Consider the following 24,023-nt stretch of genomic DNA (forward strand, 5'->3'; position numbering starts at 1 on the left):
GTGGGGGGTGGGGGGGGGGGGGGTTGATCCGACAGGTCAGCGAATTGCTTTCATCGTGAGGTTTTAGGGCTTCAACATTTCTTTTTTTTCGTGTCCTTTCTTGTTTAACCTACACTCAGACGATGTTTTATGGCCCAGACGATAATGGTTTTGCCCTTGTCTGTGTCTGTGCGAATGCGTGCATTTACGTGCCTGTCTGTTAGCAAAATATCTCATGAACTGCTGAACAGATTTTAATGAAACTCCCAGACAGTAACCATTGGGTGTACATCAACAACTCAATACCTTTTTGAGTCAACCTAATTTACAATGGCTGCCACAGACGACTAACCTTAGAAAACACAAAAATGCCTATAAATCTATCAATTTTACAGATATTGACCCATACTTTGGTGTGGTATTAGCTGGGACGGAGCCCCACCAAATATTCTGAGCACTAACAGATTGTGCAAGAGCCTTGTTTTAAATTTGCAATTAGCCACTTACAGATATCTTTGTCTGCCTGTTCGCAAAATATCTCATGAAGCACTAAACAAATTCTGCTTTCAGTCTCGCCAGTGCTACAGGCTTCAAAATGCTGATCTCCCACTTCCATAGGATTACATTTTACTGCAAGACATGTTTGCATTAGTGACCCATTTAACTGGTAAAAATAGCACCCCCCACCCNGTTAATGCCGCGAGTGTTGACGCATTCGTCAAACCTGACACCGTAAACTTTCCTGAAAACATATTCGAGGATTGACCATAATTCAAGCTGTTGTTTCGGTCGACGCCCCATCATTTCAGCCCGAGAAGGAAGAAAAGAGCTGGCAGTGGTTTGATGGATGTTGTTGGTTTGCAGCCGCCGTGGCGAGAAGGAACTCTCTCTGGTGCTGAACCAACTTAATAACACTCAACGTATCATTCGGGCACACAGTCCTGCAGAACTACATGAGGCAGAAAGCTAGACGTAAACAATCTAAACTCATTTCAGCTTTACCACGGCCTAAAACACTTTAAATTAAAGGAATAAGGTGGACACTCTGCGCAGATGTTTTGTGGAAATGAACAATAAACATCTTACCTGTTGTACATAGCGTTTTGAATAATCTCAATTTGGAGAAACAGACTTGATTGTACCTTTACACAGCTGCCAAACTCACACTGCATGGTTATTTATATACAATACCATAGTTATTTGCAAGCCCAGACAGCAGCAGCAGGTAGCTGTAGCATTTCCTGTTCAATATGTGGCACTTTTAGCAAGAACTTTATAATATTCTTGCTGGATTAACCAATCTTGGCTGGCATTTCGACCATCAGCACGTATTAGTAACTAGACACAGACACGTAACGTGGAAGGTGAAGCAGAAACAGGACAAGCGCCCCCTGTAGGCTGGCTGAAGTATAGGTTTAAATTCATGTACACAAAAAAGATTGAAACAGAAAAATACCGCCATTGATTTATGTAGTTCTTACCTTGTGGCTGTATTTTCAACTACTCATTTTTCAGCTGCATTTAGCCGTACTTAGTTATTTATTAAATAAAAAAGCACCGTGTTTGTTTGCAGGGAGCTAGGGGCGGGGTTTACATCCTTGCACCGCAAAAATACAGCATGGCATCTGGTGCCATTTAAACTGGAGACAAACTTAATTTCTCCAACTAAGATTGTTAAAAGAGCTATCTGCAGCAGGTAAGAAATTATTTATTATAATGTTTCCACAATACCTCACTTCAAACGGTCTGAACTATTACTTTAATGAGCTTAATATGTCATTTTTTAATGTTCTGTCACAGAATAATGATTAATTTAATAATCTAATAACATAAAGATGTGAACTTTTCTAAATTCAGTTAAACAGCATCTTTTTATTTATTGCTGTCTTTCCGTTTATTTTATTTTCCATCTTCAAAGACCTCTGCCATTTTGAGACAAAGCCATCAACACTAAGAGATTTCAAGAAAAAGTAAAAATCTCCCAGACAGTATTCACGTATCTCCATGCCACGAGCTGGAGAGAGCAGGGGAGGCAACGAGATAAGAGCCGATTAATCCCTGTCTTTATCTTCCATTCATGCAGCAGACGCTGGAGTCAATAAATGAAATGAATTAAGTGAGACGGCGCTCGGAGGGTTCAACAACAAGCGGGAGCGAAGGCCTGCAGAGCCATTTCTCTACTTCACAGGGTGAAAGTTAACTTGTTCATCGCAGGGTGACGCTGAATCCGTCAGATTTACTGTAGGCTGGCTGTGAGGTTTTTATTTATTAGAGATTTTTTAAAAAGCACAAATAACTGAGCGACTCTGCAAAAAACACTGTTTCAACTTCAATTTCAACTTGTACTTTTCAAACACCAACAAAGGTAGTTATGGAAAAATGACCTACTGTGATATAAAAATGTGCCCAAATTCCAAGTTAATGCATCTTCAGTTTTAGCTTTTTCTGCTTTTCTGCACAAACGCAGTGAAAGCTGAATGCTGACGAAGCTGAAACTGAAGTCTTGAAGTTAAAACACGTAGAGGACAAGCTAAACCGAAGCAGAGCAGTGGAAAACTAACACAAGCTAAAATAAGCAAAGCAGTAGCTAAATGATGAAAATAACAACATTTCAGCAAGAAGTTAAAATGAGCAAAACCACAGCTCAAATGTCAAATTAACTAACTGTACCTAAAGGCTAAAATGAGCAAAACTGTGGCTAAAAGCTAAAATTAGTCAAACTGTTGCTAGAAGCTATATGTAGCAAAACTACAACTCAAAGCTAAAATTGGCTAAACTCTCGCTTAAAGCTATAATTAGCAAAGCACTAGATACAACTAACATGAGCAAAATAGGAGCTAAAAGATAAAATTAGCTACACTATAACTAGAATAGGAGGACAAAACTAGAGCAAGTAGGTGAAGCAGCGCTAAAGTAAAACAATGTTTTGAAGAAGTTTAAAAGGTCCTAATGTATTTCTGTGGGAATTTTATTTTAAATAAAGTTAAATACTTTGAAAGGTATAAAAGTCACAAAAACCAACAGTTGTATGTAGGAACGGTTAAAACAGCACAAAGTAGGATGAAGTAGTTAGACTAGAAAAAAACATATGGAAGAAACTATAAACAAGAGAATAATAGTTTGCAGCAATCCTCCTGAAACACACACAGCAGAGTTTACATTACAAAAAGAGAAAGTTTAAAAAAAGAGCATGTACTTTTTTTTTTAATAAACCCAAATATGCTGCATGTCTTTACTGAAGCTTTTTCCAGTCAACAAGTCAAAATCTGTTGATTTTTTTTAACTCTTCTACATTTAATCTTAATATCAGCACCAGAATCCTGTTATAGTAAGTAAGTTCTTTCAGCTGCTCCCTTTTTCAGGGGTATAAAGACCTTCATGCTTCAACCTGGGCTCAAACCTGCAGCCTCAGGGTTACCAGGCCGCGGCACTGACCACTGAGCCACCGCAGCCAGCAAAACCCTGTTAACGTTCAGCTAAAATGACAGTGTTTCTAATTTCAACGTTAGTCTCAATCTTAAAAATTAAACTGCGCAGCGAGAGCATTTGGCTCGACTTCGACAGAATGTTTGAAATAGAAGATAAATGAGGTCACAAGTGGAACTTCCATTTCTCCAAAGTGACACTTGAACACAATACAAGAGCCTATTTGCTGCAGGGACTGGTTCTTTGTTACCTGACCCATACATGCATATAAGCATCATAAGAACATGTCTGTCTGATTGTTCTGATGGCGCCTTTCCTCCTCTTCGCCTCCACAAGTTACCGCGAGGAGGCTGAGCGCTTTTTGAAAGGCAGAGCCGCCGCAATGCTGCAAGTCCCGCAACCTTTCGGAGTTCACTTTCGTCGCTGTCAGAGTTTCGAAGAAGCCGGCCATCAGAAGCAGGGCCGACAGCGGGCGGCAGAGGAAGGATGAAAGTGGCGACGCAGAAAAAAGGAGGCTGGAAAGTCCGAGAGAAAGGAGAGGCGTGAGATAATGAAAAGACAGTGAGTGGATGAGAGCGAGGGAAGAGGAGGCTGTGAGGATGAGAGACACTGGATGTTCGGAGGCAGGAAATCAGGGTTTTTTTTTTTTATCACCCGCCTTCGAAAGGAGAAGGCGGGCGATAATGTTTTTACCCAAATCTCTGTGTGTTTGTTTGTGAGTTTGCCTGTTAGCTAAATATTTCAGGAACCAATAGATCTATTTTAACATTTTTTTTTAGAAAGTAATAACTGAATGTACATCCACATCTGAATAACTTCAGAAGTCAAGCTGGGCCAAGATGGCTGCCACAGCTAACTGACTTCAAAAAACACAAAAATGGCTCCAATTCAGTTAATTTTACAAATTTGGAGCTAAATTTTATTGTGGTAGCAACCAAGAGTCACTTGCAACACATACGCTAAGGGCTACTCTTTGCGTAAGACTCTTGCCTAAAACGTTGGCATTAACTGTTGCCGTCAACCCTGTTTGTCTGTTAGCAAAATATCTCATGAACCACTGAACGGATTTTAACAAAACCTGCAGGAAGTAATCACTGGATGTTCATCTACAAATCATTAACCTTTGGAGTCAATCTAATTCAAGATGGCCACCACAGCTAATTGGCATTAGCCAACACAAAAATAGCTATAACTCAGTCATTTATACAGATATTGAGCTAAAGTTTGACGTGGTAGTAGCTGACAGCCATTCACAACAAATAGTTATGATGGGGGTCTCTGACAGCATCGTGTGGGGGGGGCTGCCTGCGGGTTGCTGCCCCCTTGGTGAGATATTGTAGTTTTGCAACACATAACATTATTTTCAAGGTTACAACTCTGTCATTTTCTCACTGTATGATGATCTTAGTCTAAAACTGGCATGAAAGGATTATTTCAAGGAGTGCTAGGCCTTTAAAGTTTTTCTATTTTTAATGCCAGATGTCCACCCACATTAACACGTCTGCTATAAATGAGTAATATAACAGCTGATGGACATCATTTCGATTCAAGTAGCACAGGCAGGTGTTTGTGCTGGAACTGCACTTCCGTACTGGTGATACAATTCAACGTAGAGTCTCACAAATCAAGGACGAGCTCACATTTTAGCTCATGATTAGCTTCTCACGGAATCAAACTCACCTTGTGACCAAATAAATAAATGAATGCATAACAATGCTGTCCAAACTTATCCGTTCTATTTAAACCAAGGCACCGTGCGACTGGTAGGTGAAGTAAACAGCGAGAGCTGATAAACAACAGTCTAGCACCTCATTCTGCTGCCATCCCTCCCACTTAGCTACCAAAGGAGGCCCTGTGAGGATCTGAGACAGGAGGAAAAACAACAGAAATGGATTCACGATGAAACGGCAAGGCAGACGGAACGATAGCTGCAAGAAGAAGATGGTTAAAGAAGTGGCGAGGCGGCTCAGATGCACGTCAATACTTGGGATGAGATGAGATCGGACGCAGAGAAGGAGGATGAGATTAAAGGCGTCTGGCCTCGCAGCTGTAGTTCTGTTTGTTGCGACATTCGCCTGACTCTTAACCACAAACCTCTGTTCGGTTCATTCAATGTAAGGGCTGTGCCAAAATGCGGTGGCATTTTCTCAGGCCGTCTCCGAGATCTTCAGTTCAAGAAAACTGGAAACGTAAAAAACAAGTGCCCTGGAAGAGCAGACACAGGAGGCAAAATCTTATTGTCTGGCTTAAAGAAAAAAACAAAATCAGACCTTGCTCCAGTTCACTAATGGCAAACAAGGCAAAATATGGTCGGTTTATAAATTCAGGAGGCGAATCAACTGAAAGTTATCAGTCAGCATGGTTGTCAAGTAAAAGCAAAATTTCAAAACCCTCTAAAGAAAGGTGTCTTCAGCCTTAAAGGATGATAGCTGCTTTTGGTGTTGGAATTTGTATCAAACACTACATATACGATTTAATTCATTTCAGGTGTTCTTATTTTACATTTCTACTTTTAAACAATTGCTCCTTATGTTATCTTGTGCTGTCCCTCCCTCATTGAGCGTTCCTGCACTGTGACTAAGGCAAAATGACAACCAAAACTTTCCACAGAGCTAAAAAAATCATTTTAGCTCCATCAAAACAAAAGACCATGGAAAATACCACCTGCGCGTGACAACAGAAAAAAAGCACATCAACACATACAAAACCTATAGGAAAACAAACCTAGCTTTCAAAGGGCTGTAAAAAAAAAAGAAAAAGAAAACGGCTTGTCGCTACTCCGTGCATCAAATGTTGACGCCGATAACAACAAATGCTGTGTATAAACCCTGATGCTAAAATACAAAGGATCATGTATTGTGAGGAATTAACCTCGTAGCGTTTTAGACTGTAACTACTACAGCATACTTTCATCTGTTTCAGCCATTCAGATCTCGAAATGTTCTCAGTCCTGCCCCTACCACTTACACCTGTTCCTTGTATTCATTAAGCTCCCCTGCCACCGTTAGCTTCATCTATTTATTTCTCTCAGTCCTCGCTGCTCATTAGTCAGTCATTTTGGTTGCATGCCCCTGTCAGGTGCCCGGGTTGTTTTTCTAACTTTGTATTTTGCCGCCACTCCAGCCTTTTAGTTTATTTAATTAAATCCTTAATCGTTTCACCGAGTCCCCCGTGTCCGTCTGCATCCTGGATCCAACTGCAACTAAACCGTGACACTGTAAAAGTGTAAAAACAAAATTACCGTTAAAAGCTTGAAGTGTGAACACGCAGCACGACCCAGATGATCCGAGGCGGTTTTTGTTTATTGAACACATTGTGTTTGACCTTTTTTCTCTTTTTTTTTTTTAGTCTTCTTTATTTCTATATCAAGCACGAGTTTACCCTTTCTATTTCTAAGTATAGCATTCGGCTCCGTGTTAAAACTGTGCGTCAGTAGGAAGAAGCTGTAGAACGCCTGACAGCACACATCCACTGCACCTCCACACTTATGTAACACACGATGCTGGCTCACACAAACAGATGCTCACAACCAAACAAACACCTGTTAACAGCTGGATCTGCATGCAGACACACCTCTGCAGTGACTCCTTTACGTCACCCTAATTTGTTGTTGTTTTTTGTTTTGTTTTTCTTTTTTTTAATACACATCAGTAAAAAAACAGCTGTTTTGTTATAAATGGTGTCCCCGTAGGAACCATCGTGATGTTTAAGGCAGAGGATGTGCACATGTTCACTGCACAGAGAGGCGGGGAAGTGACAGTGTTTACAGTCATGGATGAAAATCGATAGTACACCATGCAGACTCTATTAGGGCAGGAATACCTTTGCAGACACACACACACGCTCTCGTACAGACATAAACACTGGTTACCTGGCCTCTGCCACAGAGCAGCAGTAGCTGCCACTGCGCCGCGAGCTCCTGCCCACCCGCAGCTCTTCCCGAGACTTACGGCGATTAAAGTAGTCTGTGAGTTTCCCAAAACTCGCCATCTTTATCTCCTTCACCTCACCTCCAAAGCCCCTGTCTCCTCTTTTTGTTCTTTCCTTTTTTTTTTTTCTTTCCCCCTTTATTTTTTCCTGGTTCTTAAAAAAAAAAATCTTTACAATGAAGTTCTGCAAAGCTCCTTGGCGCGTGACCTCCTGACTTCGGGGGGCTCTAGCTGGATTTGGCGGCACGGTTTAAAATCGGCTGCAGGTCCGAGGCTCCCCCTGTGCGACCTCCTCCCCTCTTCTTTGATTTTTTGCTTGCAAAACATTTAACGTGCTTGAAGGAAAAGAAATGGAATGAAAAATTTATAAGAAAAAAAAAAAGGAAGCAAAGGTCCCTCTGCCTTTTCTCTGCCTCCTTGCCCCTGTTTTCGATGGCTTTGCCACTGCGCACGGAGCGTATGCGCTGACTGCCTCTCAAAATAGTAACGTTTGTAACTGCCTTCCCATCGACACAGCAGGAGCTGCGCCCCCCGCCCCTCCTCCGCTCCTCCCGCTCCTCCCACCGCCACCTCCTCCCCAAGTGGAGCGCAGACGAAGAGGAAGAGGAGAGAGGGAGAAAACGAGAGAGAGGGGGGAGCGAGGATGGCTGAGCGGCGGTCTTCTTGCGTGCTGGAGGAAGCGAAGCTTGTGGGAAAATATGAGCTGCTCTAATGCCGAAGCCCCCCCCCTCCACCCATCTCATTTTCTCTTTCCGTCCCTGTTTTTATTTATGTTTTCATTGCACGTTGTCTGCATCGGCCAACGCTGGTTGTCGCTTGGTGAGCGCACACGCACGACCCTCAATCAAAGCTCTCATCTCTGCCCCCCCCCTGTGGCTCTTCCTCTCCTCTTTCTGTCTCACACACTTAAACGTAATCTGAGGTGCACCTGCTCCACTGTCACAACTTTGCCCGCTTGTTTGTCTTTGCGCGTCCTCCCACCTGTGTGCGCGCACTCGTCTTTTTACAAAAACAGGAGCGGAGAAAAACCTCCATGTTTTGAAAGGAGAAGGACAGTGGGAGGAAGAGGGAAGGACCGAAGGAAGGAAAGGACGCAGAGGAGGAGGCAAAGGAGAGAAGGGCTCTTTGTAGAGCGCTCATTAGTCGGTGAGAGTGCGAGCATGTGGAGCTTCTTCCCTCTGATCCAGAAGGGCTACAAGCAGGCGGTCTATTCACGGTCTCAGCCTCTCTGTTCTTTTCATTTCAAAACAAGAGATCATGCCCTCCTCTTCCTCTCAAAGTCTCTCAGGTGCGCTGTCCATTTATTCCCCCCCCCCCACCACCACCACACACACACACACACACACACACCCTCAAGCCCCTCTAGCTGTCTGCTGCCTCCTCCATCCACCCAGCCCTCCTGCCTTCGCATTTCTCCTGCACTCTCTGCCACATAGATTTCACCCAGCCAGGAGTCATTTCAGGAGCAAATCTGGAACAAGCGAGCAAGATTTCATTAGAGCAGCAGAAGTGATCACTTCACTACAGGGGGAACGTAAACCATCCTAGTTCACAGATTACAGACACGAAGGCACCTCGGACTATTGAGCAACAATGTGATCCCGTAGAATAAAGTAGAAATAAATGCTAATGTTCAAAGATCCAAGTGCATCCATGCAGTGACATCATCGAGACTGTTCAGTCCACCGTGACGGACAGCAATTTGCCGTGTACAGGAATGTGCATTTATTGTAGCATTAGTACACATCGCTTGGTGGTGTCAGATATTATTCTCAGGCAAAGGCTACGGTGAGACCATAGCATCCAACTAAAGGTGGAGTTCCAAAGTTTGAGCACAGACTGAGTCCCGGACACACGTGCACCTCACACCAAACTTTCAAACGTGGCTCAACGTCGAACCTCGCCGGGCCCGGACTAGTCTGATTCAGGCAGCTGGAAGAGCCACATAGACAAGGCAATTCAGAGGAGGCAATGAAAGGGCACGCCCCGCCCCCAGAACATTATAGACCAGAGGGCGGGCCGATGGGAATCCAAGACTGTGACAGAAACCCTGTTACTAGTTATACTTCCCCTTCATAGGCAGGTTTTATCTTCTCTGCACTCCACTAGGGCTTAGGACCTCACCGACCCATTCAATTACACGGCAGACCCTTTGGAAACCCTGAAATGGCGGGTTTGATTTGTGTAAACAGCCATAACATCCTTTTGAAAATAATGACGTCGTATTCCCTCCTCTACTATAACCTGCAACACGAGGGCGTCCTTCTTCTTGTATCTACATTTCTCCCGCAGCGTGCAAGATTTATGAGTCTGCGCCGCGCCTTGTTTCCTGTTTTTGGTGTCTTCTCGTGGCAGCTTCACAGCGCCACACACAGGCCCGGCACAGTTACTTCAGCGATTTGGTTCATTTTTAAGTGTTCCCGTTCAGACGAAGGCGTTTCTTGAAACAGTGCCATGTTTACTGGGATACTTCTCGAAGCAGTAAATACAAAGACTGTTTTGGGGAAAAAACTGTGTTTCCGTGAGCTCCGATTAAGGACCCACTGCTCTGAATGTGTTAGCTGTGTCTCTGCTCCAACACACCTGATTCAAAATGACTGAATTACCTCCTCAACTTGTCAATCAAGCTCATCAAAAAGCTGATAGCAAACGGCTACACTAAATCAGGTATTGAAGCAGAAAAAACATCTAAAACAAGGAGCAGGAACGGTTAACGCTGAATAAATAATTTCCTCTTTAAATATTTTATTACATGATTCAACTCTAATTGGAACTAATACATAATAATACACAAATTAAAGGTGTCCGAGGGTAGCAGGTTATGATGGTAAAAATGGAGGTGCAGTATTGTTAAAAGTGAAGTGCGTAAAAGACATTCCTGCTTTTTTTATACCTAGATGAAAGAAAATACTCTAATAGTGATGGAATATGGTAGCATTTTAATTAAGCAGTTACAAAAAAGTTGTTACCACATGTAAAGGAAAGGAAATGTTTCATTCCTAGCATTGCTGTTGTGAATTTGATAACCCAAGTCTTGTATAAATTTAGCAGGATTTTAAGAAGTGCAAGTAAAGCAGTTCATCCCAGTCGCTCTGGTTTAGATTGAGATTCTGGTCAGTTCCAGACAGCATGTCTGTGTTTGTCTCGAGTGTAAGAATCTGTGTGCTTTGTGTGCCGCTTCTGTTTGCCGCGCTGCGATCCCACGCTGCAGTTAATATTGTGCGAAAGGTGTGGGCAGTGTGTGCGTTCGCAGTGCTCCTGCACTGAAGAGTTCGGCATATCGATCGACCTCTCCTGTCTCTCCCTCTCTCTGTCAAAATCCTCTCCGTTCCCTGGTTCTCCGTCAGGATTTGCGCGACCCCTCCCGTGACAGGCGATTGATCCGAGAAGCAGCGTGGTCTGACTATATTGCCCAGCAGGCAGAGTAATATTTTTAAGTCTCTGGGTGGGGAGAGCTGAGCGAGACAGAGGATATCGAAGTGACTGAAATAGAGAAATTACACAAGGTGAACATAGTGTATTTTAAGTCTTAAAGATGTTACATTCTTCATCTATGCTGACTATGGAGTCCTATTCTTTTTTTTATGTTTTTTTTAATGTTTGGAGTCAATCCCATTCAAGATGGCTGTGGCAGCTAACTGATCTCATCAAGATATCATGAGATCATGCATAAATTTTGTTTTCAAGATTTGACCAAACTGGCTGTAGCTTTGCCAGTTCTTAACATAATTTAATCTTAGTTTAATATTCAAGCATGAAAGGCAGCGGGCGATAGGCATTCCTTCAAAGAATGCTAGGAATCCTTTAATTTTCTACGCAATTCACTCCAAAATCACTACATTCAGCATTTTAAGACTTGCTGTATGACTTGCAGAAATAAGGATGAATCCTATTTCATCTCTTGCCTCTCACACTTATGACTAAGTGTGAAGTTCATGCTTTGAACCCAACAGAACCACATCGTCTACAAAAAAGGCAGGGTTGAGACCTCGAAGTTCCCTCCTTCCCTCATCTAGGCTTTGAGATTCTGCCCCATAAACACCACAAAACAGGATGGGACACGAGGGTGGAGTCCAACCCCACAACGGAAACAAGCTTAAATTTGAGCCAAGGATGTGGACACAGCTCTTGATTATACAGGGACCTTACAGCCCACACAAGTGACCCCAGCACCCGATACCGCTGCATGCAGCCCCACAGAATGCCTTGGGGGACGACGGTTTTAAGCCCCTTCCAGATCCACAAAGCGCATGTGGACTGAACAACCAAACTCCCATGAGTCCTTCAGCAACTCTGCAAGGGTGAAGACCCCTGTCCACTGTTCCACGACCCTGATGAAAGTCGCATTATTCTGAAACTTTAACATCTGAACTGTTGATAAATTGCCGTTCTCGTGTAAAAAAAAAAATGCTTTGCACAAGAAAAATGAGGGGAGGGGGTGGAAATAAAACGCTGGCTGATAAATGAGGATGCCAGTTTTGAAAGAGCTGCAAAGAGAGCAAATTGGAAGAGGAAAGAGAAGTTCGAGCTGGAGGTTGAGAGGTTTTAGAGAGACGCGGTGAAAGAGAGCGATTTTTAACACACAAAAAAAGGGAAACAGAAGCAGCAAAGTGAACATCAAGCCTCTAAAGGGAATTTTCCAGCACGGGGAGGAAGACCCGAGCTCAAACTATTGACAGCATTCGCCTCCATGTGGCTCCAAAATAGTTTTTTTTTACTGTTGAATAAATCATGTACTGCTTTTTCTTTTTCTTTATTTTTAACCCTGTTTCCATTCGAACGCCAAAATGCTTACTTTGGAAACATCCATTTGGGAACACAACATGTGAAAGATGTTTCCGTTGATCTAAAACTGAAGTGACATAGAAAATATTAATGAAATGTGGCACATGCCTCCCTTCTTCCACAAGTTGTGTGTAAAAAGCTGGTGCCGTGGGATTTGTTGCAGTTACTACCACACAAAATTTTGTCTGAACGTCTGTAAACTTTGCCGAGTTACAGCCATTTTGTGTTGGCTGAGGTCGATTAATTGCAGCGACCGTCTTGAGTCGGGTTGCCTCAGACAGTTAATCAGTTGTAGACGTACATCCAATAACTACTTTCTGAGAGTTTCATTAAAATCTGCCAACTGGTTCGTGGGATATTTCGCTAACAGACAGAGCCGACTCGCACAGTTAAAGGCAAAGTTTCCAACACCGATCCAGTGCAATCAGTTAGCACTCACACTGTAAGCTGGACATCAACCTCAGCTACTACCACACCAAATCTTTGCTCAATATGTGCAAATTTGACTGAATTACAGCCATTTTTGTGTTTCATAAGGTTGATCAGCTGTGTCAGTTACACTGACTGCAAACACTAATAAGTTGTAGATGTAAATAAATAATTTTAGACGCAGGCAATTAGATGATCCTACTTTTCATGGCAGCGGGTGATATGAATTACAACAGACACTGTAGAACAGTGGTGTCCGATCCTGGTCCTGGAGGGCCACTGACCTGCAGGTTTTAGTTGTTTCTCTCTGCTTTGACACCTGATTTGAATGATTGAGTGATTAACAGGCTTCTGCAGAACTTGAAGACCTGCTGAAGAGCAGAGAAACATCTAAAACCTGCAGGATCGTGGCCCTCCAGGACAAGGATTGGGCACCACTGCTGTAGAACACCCTATCGGACTGAAGTGACTTCATCCAGTGATGGGCAACCCTACTACACTTATGTTCAGAGTTTTGTAACGTTTATCACGCTTTTTGTCAATCACCACTGTTGCCATGCACACACAAAATAAACAACACCTTAAACATGACACACACCTGCAGTAAAGACCGGCTCATCAATATGGACTAAAGGATGACAGTATACGTTCTCTGCTTGCCACCTTCACACACAGTTCCACTAACAACTGAGGAAACAGACCGCTTAGGGCAGTGTTTTCATGCAATGACTGTGCTCAGCAGCCTTCTCCAATGAAATCAGTCAGACATCATCATTTGCGCGGAAGCCAAATTTATTCACAGCAAAATGAACTCTGTCGTTATGGAGCACACCAAAAGAATCCCTGACACCCTGGTGGAATGATAAGCACCATGCAGACACACATTCACTCTCACAGCATGCAGAGGATGAACCCTTCCATGGTCTTCGTGAGTAAGCCTTAAGATAACGCCTGCCTCTTACTCCACTCTGTCCCAGCTATTTCTATCGTGAAAAACTCATCACCCCCTTTTTTTTAACTTTAATTTCTCCTTTCTTTAGTCAGCTTTCCCTTCCAGCTTCCTGTCGCCACTGTTAATCGCTCTCAGTGCCAATTTGATCATAATCCCCGAACAATCTGGCATCAGTATTTCTTCTAGACCTGCCCATAGTTCACAAAGAGTGCGGAGCAATTCTGAACAAAATAATTGCTGCAACGCAGCGGCTTGGTTCAACGACTAATTTCAGGAACACCTGCTGTGGCAGTAAAACCAGCAGTGGCACCTATTAGCCAAATGGTTGGAAACACACTTCAGTTTTAAACACAGACCTGAAGGTTTTTCATTCCCCTCTGCCTTTTCGGCTGTGGAAATTTCCACCTAAGTGGTTTTCAGAATGGCTGCATGGTGCGTTTGTCAGCAGGCTAAAATAATGGATTCCTTTTTTAAATAGCAACATTTTCTGTAACCACTTTGTCCCGTCTAGTATTCTGAGGGGAGGCGGTGTATGTTGTTGTCCATCACAGGGCCAACACAGACACAAACAACAATGCAGAAGAATAAAAGAAAAACGGTCCATTTAAGAATCGGCAATCAAACAAAGGAGGTAGCAGGAGAACCTGGAGAAAACCTTCACATGAGGAGAACATGCAAACTCCACATAAAAAGATCGACGTGGAATTGAGTGCACATGACACACCTCCATATAAGTATGCAAATAGGTGCAAATCTGCCCTCACTCACAATTCTCTTCTCTGAACGATCAAAAATGCAGGTCTACATGCACGAGAAAGAGGAATTTCATGGAATTTAGGTTGGAGACACTCCTGAAGGAGGTAGTGGGAAGTAAAAAAACATTGTGTTTGGGATGCTGTCTCTTGGCATTAGCACAGAGCTCAAGAGGTGTGACAGTGTGTGTGCAGCACACACCCACAGAAGTTACAAAAAAATGGTCAGACATAGAGGTTGAAGTGAAACAGAGAATAGCTGCCCATCGCCATCACTGCCCATTAATGATAAGGCACCATTTACACAGATTACACACACTATGTAATCATAGATTATGACACTATTTCACTTATTTTGGTTTATTGTTTATTTTCTAACACACATCATCCCCCGTGTGAATTATATTGTAACTTATACTGCAATTTAGAGAATTTCCCAAGGGTTGGGACAAAACAAGATACCTGCAAACTTAAGAGTTTGTCTTCACCTGAATTGATTAAACAGCTTTTGGAGGATATGCCGTTTCTTGATCTTAAACCGTATAATTAAAATGTGATCACAGGAAAAGAGAAGATAAGTGGGACTGAGGGAAAATTGTGGAAAAAAAGAAAAAGATCAAAAGAATGGCTCGTTTTGATGGTCCCATCTCCCGCACTGACGCTTCCTGTTCTCAGTAGTTGTTTCCCCACGTAATCCTCCGAGATTAGGCAGCTAATCAGTTCTTCTTGAGGGATTCACAGAGGCATTAAGGTGTGCCTTGTACACTCCAGCTTTAATAGGAGCAACTTAGCTTAATGAACATGAAAGACTTCACTTTGAGCCCTCGTCTCAGGGAGCACCTAGTGTTTGTGATGTAGACTTGAAGTCTGACTCTAGAGGAATGTTCTCACTTTCATCTTCTGAAAATGAGCTTTCAGAAGACTCGAGTTTAAGATCAATCACTAAGAAATATATAGAGTTAAAGCACAACTTCAAAATTACAGTATTTTCCGCACTATAGGGCACTCTGGATTATAAGACGCACTGTCAATGAATGGTCCATTTTCGAACTTTTGTCATATATAAGGCACAACGGACTATAAGGCGCATTAAGGGTCTTTTCGGAGAATACTGCACCGACGTAAGTGTCAAGTATAAACGCCTCCACGACGCCCCGTGCACGGAGCCCTGCGACTATAACTGAGCCTCAATGCTGCAAGCGGCGTAGCTTCATAGTTTACCAAAGTCATACTAAAACATTACGACTTCTTACATATATAAGGTGCTCTGGATTATAAGACGCACTGTCGTTTTTTGAGAAAATTGAAGGCTTTTTAGTGCGCCTTATAGTCCGGAAAGTTCGGTAATGTGCAGAGAGTAAGTCAGATGTTCCAGCTTAAAACCAGAAGAAAAGACAAAGAATCCACTTGACAATTCAGTAAGCTGGCAAAACTTTGGGATAAGGAAATTAGTCAGTTATGAGACATGGCTATGACCAGAGACCAGATCGGATTGGACATTTTTGAAAACAGACTTCCCACCTTCAGGAGATACACCTGCTGAAAAGGTTTTTGTATACGTTCCCTCACTCTGAACAAAGAATAAAGTTGCACTTATGCAGAGTGATAGCTCTTGAAAATGATATTGATGTAATCAGCAACTTTTCCAGGATGTTGGTGAGACAAGTGAAGTCTTTAGGCTGCCATGTGAGCTTTCGTGAATGATGAAGGCAGCATGGCATGGAGCAAAAATGTGTCCCACAGCCTGTTGTTTGCACAGACCATCTGTGAAAGGGGCCGAGGTTGTCAGGTTTGTGGACGGAAAGGAACCCTGAGCGCAGACTCATTACAAAAGAAACTAATTTATTAAATAAGACAAATAAACAAAAACAAAAGCTGACGAGGCAGCAACTTAAAAGAACAAAAATCCAAACAACGGTGGGCAGAACAACAAGGAGACAAGGTACGGAGCATGGCAGCTAACGGCAAACAAAAAACAATGAACCAGCGACTAGTGGGAGAAATGACCGGGTATTTGAGTGCTGAGGGTAACGAGGGAAGTGGAAACAGGTGAGTGGAGATGATTACGGACAGGTGGAGATGGGCGTGGCAAGAAGGGCAAAAGAGTGACGGAGGAGGAGTGAATACTGAGCAGGAACACAAACGGGAAAAACCCAAACTGAAAACACTAATTAAAACCCACAGAGAAACCATAAAGAAAACAAAACAGAAACAAAAAATCCAATTCCTCACAGAGGTGTTTCCTAGTTAAGCAGTTTCTCCTCATAAAATCTTGGCCTACGAAGACAGCCTACTACTAAATAAGAAATTATAACCTTATTAATTTCACATCCACGAGAAAATGCGTTCAGTGTGATTTTTAGCGCTCTGTTAAACATTAAATACAATTCTGTGAGACAAACAGCTCCGCTAGTGCCATCCTTCCAAAAAATACAGCGCATCTTTCTCATTTCTTCTGTCGTTGTCATTCTGTCTCAATCAAGTGACTCAGTTCCCCCACAGAGACTAAATATGTCCACTGCTGTCTTTGTTTTTGAGCCCACATTAGAACCCCTCTGACTACACCCTGTTTTGACCAACACTGACCACTGAGCCTGTCTGTGCTCACGTCCGACACATCGCTGACCCCATCTGTGATTCGTTTTGTCGCAGTTCAGCGAGAGTGTCACTCCTCATTGCCATCGTTATCAGGGAGGTGATTAGGCCGCCGCCGCTGCCACGTCTGTCTGTGTCTGTTTTTTGTACAAGTGGAATCCATAATGTGACACAAGTGCTGCTCCAAAGGTTGTCGCCACATGAAAACACAATCAGCGCCGCTTGGAGTGGAAGCCCGGCCTCATCCGACAACACTTACAGCACAAAGGCGCGGATCAAAACATGTCACACAAATTGCATTTGCATGTGTGAGTGTTTACAGACGGCTTTAATGGCGCACTAAGGGCATGTTTGTCTGAGAAAGTAAGACGCCGCCTCGGAGAATCCAGCGCACCAACTCACACAAGAAAGCAGGAGTACTTAAACGCACAGCCAATCCCAGAGAGGCGGCGATAATCTGTCCTCCCGGTCCAAATGCGTGCCTCAGACTTCCACTCAGCACGACCGCCGGGGGATGAGCGCAACGTAAACAGGCACCTCGGAGTGCTCAGTTGTGACAAAGATCACACAAATAAACATGCCAGCAAAAACAAGCCTGTCGATCTGACGTCAAAGCTGTCAGGGAATTAAAAAAAAAAAAAAAGAAAAATTCAAACCGGTTGCTTGACAAAACAGCCTAAATTGTTTTCTTTGAAAGCATCCACTCTGTCACTGACATGTCTTCCTTTTAGACGGAGCGGCGGAGGAAAAACAAGGTGGAATTAAGAGCTGAGACGCCCATAAATCATCTCTAAAAACCCTAAAACACCTGCAACACGAAGACAGCACGTATTAGACTTGTTTATTCAGCCCCGAATGTTCGAATAAGGCAGCGCTGTTTACCTGCTGACTAATGTGACAAATAGTATTTACAGATCTCCTCATTGAATTAAAGGCCTTGCCTTCCTTGAAGGAATGCATATCACCCATCGCCTGTCATGCCAGAATTAAAATTTATAATGATGTCGTGCATGATCTCATGATTTTGTGAGATCTCGTAGTAAGAGAATGTGTTGAGGATGACATTTAGCTTCTAACACACCAAATTTAACCTCAATATCAGTCAAACCGACTGAGTTATAGCTGCTCCTGTGTTGGCTAGGGGTGATTAGCTGTGGCGGCCATCTTGAATTGAATTGACTTGAAATGTTAATGAGTTTTAGAGGTGCAGCAAACGATTACTTCCTGAGAGTTTCACTTAAATCTGTCCAGTGGTTCAGGAGATATTTTGCTAACAGACAAACAGGGTTGACTCGAGCAGTTAATGTCAAAGTGTTTAGCACAGATGCTGCACAATGGGTGGAGCTCAGAGTATGTGTTGTGAACGACTCTCACCTACCACGAAACCAAATTTTAGCTCAACGTCTGCAAAGTTGGCTGAGTTGTAGCCATTTTTGTGTTTGCTAATATCCATCAGCTGCAGTGGCCATCTTGAATTGGCATAACTCCAAAAGTTAATGAGTTGTAGAGGTACATCCAGTGATTACTTTCTGAAGGTTTCATTGAAATGTGTCCAGTGGTGAATGAGATATTTTGCTAACAATCAAATAAAGTTGACTCTAAAAGGAAAAGCCAAGGTTTCTGTCAAGATGAGGTCTGAGCGTGGCGAACCCAAGACGCAGACTCATTTTTCAAAAAACAAAAACTGATTTAATAAAACAACAAAACTAGAAAACAAAAAGCTGACGTGGCAGCAAAAAACAACTAATACGTAGACCAAACAAAGGAACTGGGCATGGCAGGGTAGGGCAAGGAGCAGAACAAGAAAACATGACAACAACAACAACAACAATAATGATCCAGCGGGGTGGTGGAGAAAATGACCAGGTTATATGCACAGAGGATAATATGGGAAGTGGGCACAGGTGAGTGATTACAATGACATACAGGTGGAGATGGGCGTGGCAGATAATCAAGGGCAAGAGAGTGACTGGGGAGGAGTGAATAGAGACAGCACACATGAACACAGAAACAAACAGAAAACCAGAAACAAACAAAAGCTTACACAAATACCAATAACCATGACAGTTTCAACCAAAGATGTTGAGCTGAAGGTGTCGCTCTTTGAATATATGTTGGGAATGACTCTCAGCTATTACCACACCAAATCTTAGCTTTATATCTGTAAAACTGACTAACAGCCACTTTTGTGTTGGTTAGCTGTGGAGGCCATCTTGATATGGGTTCATGGGATATTTTGCTAATGCTACAGGCAAATGAATACACACACACACACACACACACACACACACACACACACACACACACAGAGACACAGACATGCGATCCTCTTTAGGCTTTAGCAGCTGGCAATAAAACTAAGACGCTGTAGATTTATATCTTGTTACCAACATTAGACTCCTGCTTGCGTCGTTTGAAAAATCACATTTGACTTTCATTAGCGTCTTGAGCCCTAAAAGAAAGCATTTGCATTTGTTTCAGGGTGTAATTTGTCTAGTGTGTAACAAGTGTTTCCCAGGCAACCTCTCCCTAACATTAGCATTTTTGTTTTTTTGTTTTTTTGTTGGTTTCACTGAACTGCCTACATGCTGCCTGGTGTTCAAAGCTTCAGGCAGCCAAGAACTCAGCTTCTTTAAACTTGTTTCTTTATCGGAGAAAAACAAATGCGGAGGGAGGAAGGGAAAGAAAAAGAGACTTTCAAACAGTTTTTAGGAGCAGACAACAGCTGCGTGGCTTTACTCCATGGAAATATGATAACACTCCCAGTGATAGAACACAATACCACCAACAGAGTGAAAACTTTAAAACTGATTAGTCATCTCAGTGCTCTATGTAAAACCCAGATAGCTGTTTATTTGATTTAGCTTAAAGAGACATAAAAATTAAAGGCCTAGCATTCCTTGAAGGAATGCATATCACCCACTGTCTTTCATGCCGGACTAAAACGAAAAGAAATGACATTATGCACAATCTCATGTGAAATTGTGAGAGCTTGAATTATGTGTTTTTTAAGTATGTCCTGTGAATGACTCTCAGCTACAACCACACCAAATTGTAGCTCAATATCTGTCAAATCTATTGAGTTACAGCCATTTTTGTGTTGTCTAAAGTTGATTAGATGAGGTGACTATCTTTAATTGGGTTGCCTCCAAAAGCTAATCAGCTGTAGGTGTATATCCAGTGATCACTTTCTGAAGGTTTCATTAAGATCCATCCAATGGTTCAAAAAGTATTTTGCTAACAGACAAACAACAACAACTTCCGAAGAACTACAAGAGCAGTTCTTTTAGGTCAGCTGGCTGTGGCAGCCATTTTGAACTGGATTGACTCCAAAAGTTAACCAGTTGCAGGCGTACATCCAGTGATTATTTCCTGATAATATCATTAAGGTCTATCCACTGGTTCATGAAACATTTTACTAATGGTACAGACAATCGCACACACACACACACACACACACACACACACACGGACAAAATCATTAATGGCTCTTGCCTTTGGCGGCAGGCGATAATGATACAATCTTTTTTATCTAAGTTGGAACACATTCTCATCAGTAATTGCGCCTCTTTGGAGATCAAACCCAAATAAAGTCTTAGGTTGAAGATATTTTCCTTTAAAAAAAAAAAAGATGTATTTAAAAAAAAAAACGGAAGTCATCTTTGAAAAATCAGTCTTTACAATAAAATGAAAAAAGTTGATTTGTCATCATGAAAGTCAGCATGAGGTACATGTGAGGCACGAATAACCTAGAGAATAATATGAACCCAACTCTTTTTGTTTTATAGTCATGGTTGTGTCGCCCTCTATTGGCCGACTGCCACAGTGTTATTTCTAAAACCCGTCCTCATCATTATGCGTGGCTCTAACTTATCACGATCGCTTCAACAGAACAGTAATTAAAATGAACCAAGAGTCAAACAATTACTGATGCAGCTTCTTGTGCTTTATCTGAAAATAACACCAACTCCATTCCAGTGTCTGTGACAAATATAAAAGCGTCACGCAAAGTTGCGCGAAGTCCCTTTGCTTTGCCTGTGTGTACCTACGTAAATGCATCCAGTGGATAAAACACCTTTCCCTGTCGCCGTGACTCATCAGTGAGTCACGGGCCTCAGAAGGGAGCAAAGTGGCCCGAGTCCGCAGTTCCGGGTCCGTGATGTAACAGGATAATAAGGCAAGACGAGTCATATCGGTGCCAGAGAGGATGATTCAACCATCACTCATGTGTCACAGTCAATCGGAGACATGGGGAGGAGTAGGGGCGGCTACAATGTGCCTGAAATGAATGCTTTCACTTGACAGGTAGGGGGGTTGCAGCAGGTGGGAGGGAAAGCATGTAGGCACGGGTCCCTTTCACGGCATGAATTATGCATGCCGCTGCCGCGCCGGTGAGAGATTGGTAGAACGAAATGCCAAAAAGTAGACGTGACACACACCTAGTCTGACGAGCTGTCACATACACACACACACACAAGAGAAGCCCAACACTTTTTTTTTTACTGTGCGTGCACACACACACTCCGGCTATCTGCAGATAGCGCTGGGAAGAGGCGGGAAGATCCAACTCCCGTGGCTCTTATCACCGCTCCGCCCCAGCTGCACTGCACGGACAAAAGAATCCGAAAAAAAAGGAAGCTACTGTGCGCTGAGAGAAGCAAACACGCAACAGCAAAAAGCAGATTAGATACAGAGACAGTTTGGGCTCTTTTGATTAATTTACTTCCTTTAAACAATGTGCGGCACTGGGAGAAAACTTTTAAAACCCTCCCTGTGAATTTTGATTTTGCTTCCAAGGAGACGGACCTTCTTGTAACCTTTTAAGCTCTCCAATCTTTCTGAAGGCCTTTCAAAGACAAGAGGCAGACAAAAGAACAAGTGTCAGGCCTCAAAAAAAGAAATAAACTGCAGCACATCAGCTGAAGCTGAAGGTCATGTCTTTAAGAAATAGGAAAAAAATCCAGCAAGATCTGAGAGGTACATCATCCTTCAGCTGATTAGCTGCTGTATGCTAAGTTTTAGGCTAATAGCTGTTTGTTGATGATGCTGGTTCTGTGAAACTGTGTTATTAGTGGTATATTTCATAAAAAAAACAAAACTGGGAACAAACTGTGTCTCTGTGACAGGCTGCTGGAAACAAAGTTGTGTTACGTGTCGACACAACACTGGCTCACCCTTCTGGAATAGGAATATTTTAATTTTTTTTCTTATTTTCATATCATTTTATGGTGACTTTGGGACGCTTGTTCAGGGACGACAAATTAAAATCTAAACTTGTGGCTAACTCTGACAGATTTACAGTAAAGACTAAGATAGATTGGGGGATCCTATCAGATCACCCTAATCTGTCACAGAAGATCCCTGAGGTATATGGGGGTTAGTTGTGTTAGATAAATCTGCTCCTTCCACCCCAACCCCCCTCCCCCGACAACATGATAGTGCCCCCAAACAGGCATCAGGGTCACAGCTCCTTCATGACTTCATTCCTTGCATTTCTGGCCTTTTTTCTTTTCTTTTTCTCGAATGTTTGTATTTCTATGTTACCGTGTGGACATGGACATCTGAGCACAGCTGCTGCCGAGCGTCTTCTCCATTCCTGGGCCCATTTCTGTGTAACTCAAGCTATGCTCTGCCCTAAAAGTCATTTTTTTGAAAACTTAATCTTCATGTGTACGTTTTAGACTACTTTGTTAAAAAAAAAAATAGAAAACACGTCATATGTGTCTTTTGAAGCAACCCAAAGAAAAAAGTGGAGTTCAATTTGCGCGATCTCTCTGTGGATGAAGCCGAGCCCGTTTGTCCGGCCTCGGTGCCAGGCGTCCAGCTGAAGCGTGGGCAACAACAGTGCCAGGAAGCCCCGAAATAGAGACGGGAAGTTCATTTTAGCGGACACAATAAAGCGCGCATCAAACAGCTGTTTAAAAAAAAAAAGGAGGGGGGGGGGGCGCAAATCAAGCCACTGCCTTTCTTACTCTATGAGCTGCTCCATTCCAGCACGCCAGGGTGCCAGTGGTTCCCCAGGCTGGAGTCGGCTGGGGGGCGGGCTTCTCCTGCACGTCCTCCTGGCTCTTCGTTACCTGGACACGAGGGACACGGACGTTACACTCGTAAATCTAAAGCAAAACCAAAGGTGCACATTCAGGATAAGGATATGTCATTTAGTTGCCATGTTCCTTTTTTTTTTTTTAGTGGGAACCTGTCACTAACGTGGATGTTTCTGAGAACATGTGTCAGCCTCCCTCCGTGAGGTGAGGCGAGGCGTTGGGTTTCAAAGCCGTCTCCACACCGATGTGATTTACGACGGGCTAGGATTCTCTGCTGCATTCTTCTATGACAACTCTCACTGTTCAGTCGGTTTGTTTGAGCTTTGCGTTTATTACCGACGACATAAATGATGTTCTTAGTTTACTCCACAGCACGAAATCATGGCTTTGGCTGGACTCGTTATCTACAGTTTTGCCAATACTTTCCTGGTTTTATGTACTGTGTATTTTCCTGTGGGTTTAAACAAGAAACTTGCAGCTTTTATTACCCTAAGGAGGGAACTTTAGATGACAATACTATCTGGTTTCCACTTTCCTTGACTTAACAAATAAATCACTGTACATCCCTTTTATAAACCAGGTGATTTTGTCTTTTTTTTTTTTGCACACTTCAACTGTAAGGTTGTACCAGATCATGGTATTATCAAAAAAAAACTCACTTTAATATAAACTGCAGCAACACTCGACATATTTTATTGGACACATAAAACCCACTGACGTACTGTTAGAAGTGACACACTGGTAAACTTCGCTCGTTTCTTTGTAAACACGTGCATGGCAAATTACAGCCCGAAAATCAAAACGTTCATACTGGTACACCTTTAATTACGCCGGTCCCCTGGCTGCAAATGATAGATTTCGCAAAGTGAGCTGGACTTAAACACATCTTTCGTTTACGCGTCGGTTGGTACCGTACGGGAAAATAACAGCCTGAGCAGAAACACGAGTGGCAGACGCTCCTGCAGAAACTCCAACTCTTGTGCTTTTAGCCTCTTCCACGTCTTGTGCTTCGTCTGACTTCATTCTTTAAACAGCTTATTACAAACAGCCAACCCGTGTGTGGTAAGGGAAGCAGCTACCGGCCGTCCTAAAAGTCGCTGGAAGTTGCAACTGATGATGTAAGAAAAAGGAA

At 42.9% G+C, this 24,023-nt stretch overlaps 1 protein-coding gene across 2 annotated transcripts in view; it reads right to left on the reverse strand.

Annotated features, from left to right (window-relative positions):
• The window catches only part of LOC108237119 (ankyrin repeat and fibronectin type-III domain-containing protein 1), a 144,063-nt gene that overhangs the window by 114,441 nt on the left and 5,599 nt on the right, over positions 1–24,023 (reverse strand). Inside the window, exon 2 of one of the 2 annotated variants that reach the window (XM_037980773.1) lies at positions 22,820–22,924. In XM_037980773.1, the coding sequence (XP_037836701.1) occupies positions 22,820–22,836 (17 nt within the window). In that variant the 5' untranslated portion in view covers positions 22,837–22,924. Of the gene's footprint in view, positions 1–7,276; positions 7,802–22,819; positions 22,925–24,023 lie in introns of those variants that run through there. The other variant, XM_037980772.1, reaches the window with a different exon arrangement.

This window comes from Kryptolebias marmoratus, linkage group LG17, assembly GCF_001649575.2.
Source record: "Kryptolebias marmoratus isolate JLee-2015 linkage group LG17, ASM164957v2, whole genome shotgun sequence".
NCBI classification, from domain to species: Eukaryota; Metazoa; Chordata; class Actinopteri; order Cyprinodontiformes; family Rivulidae; genus Kryptolebias; species Kryptolebias marmoratus.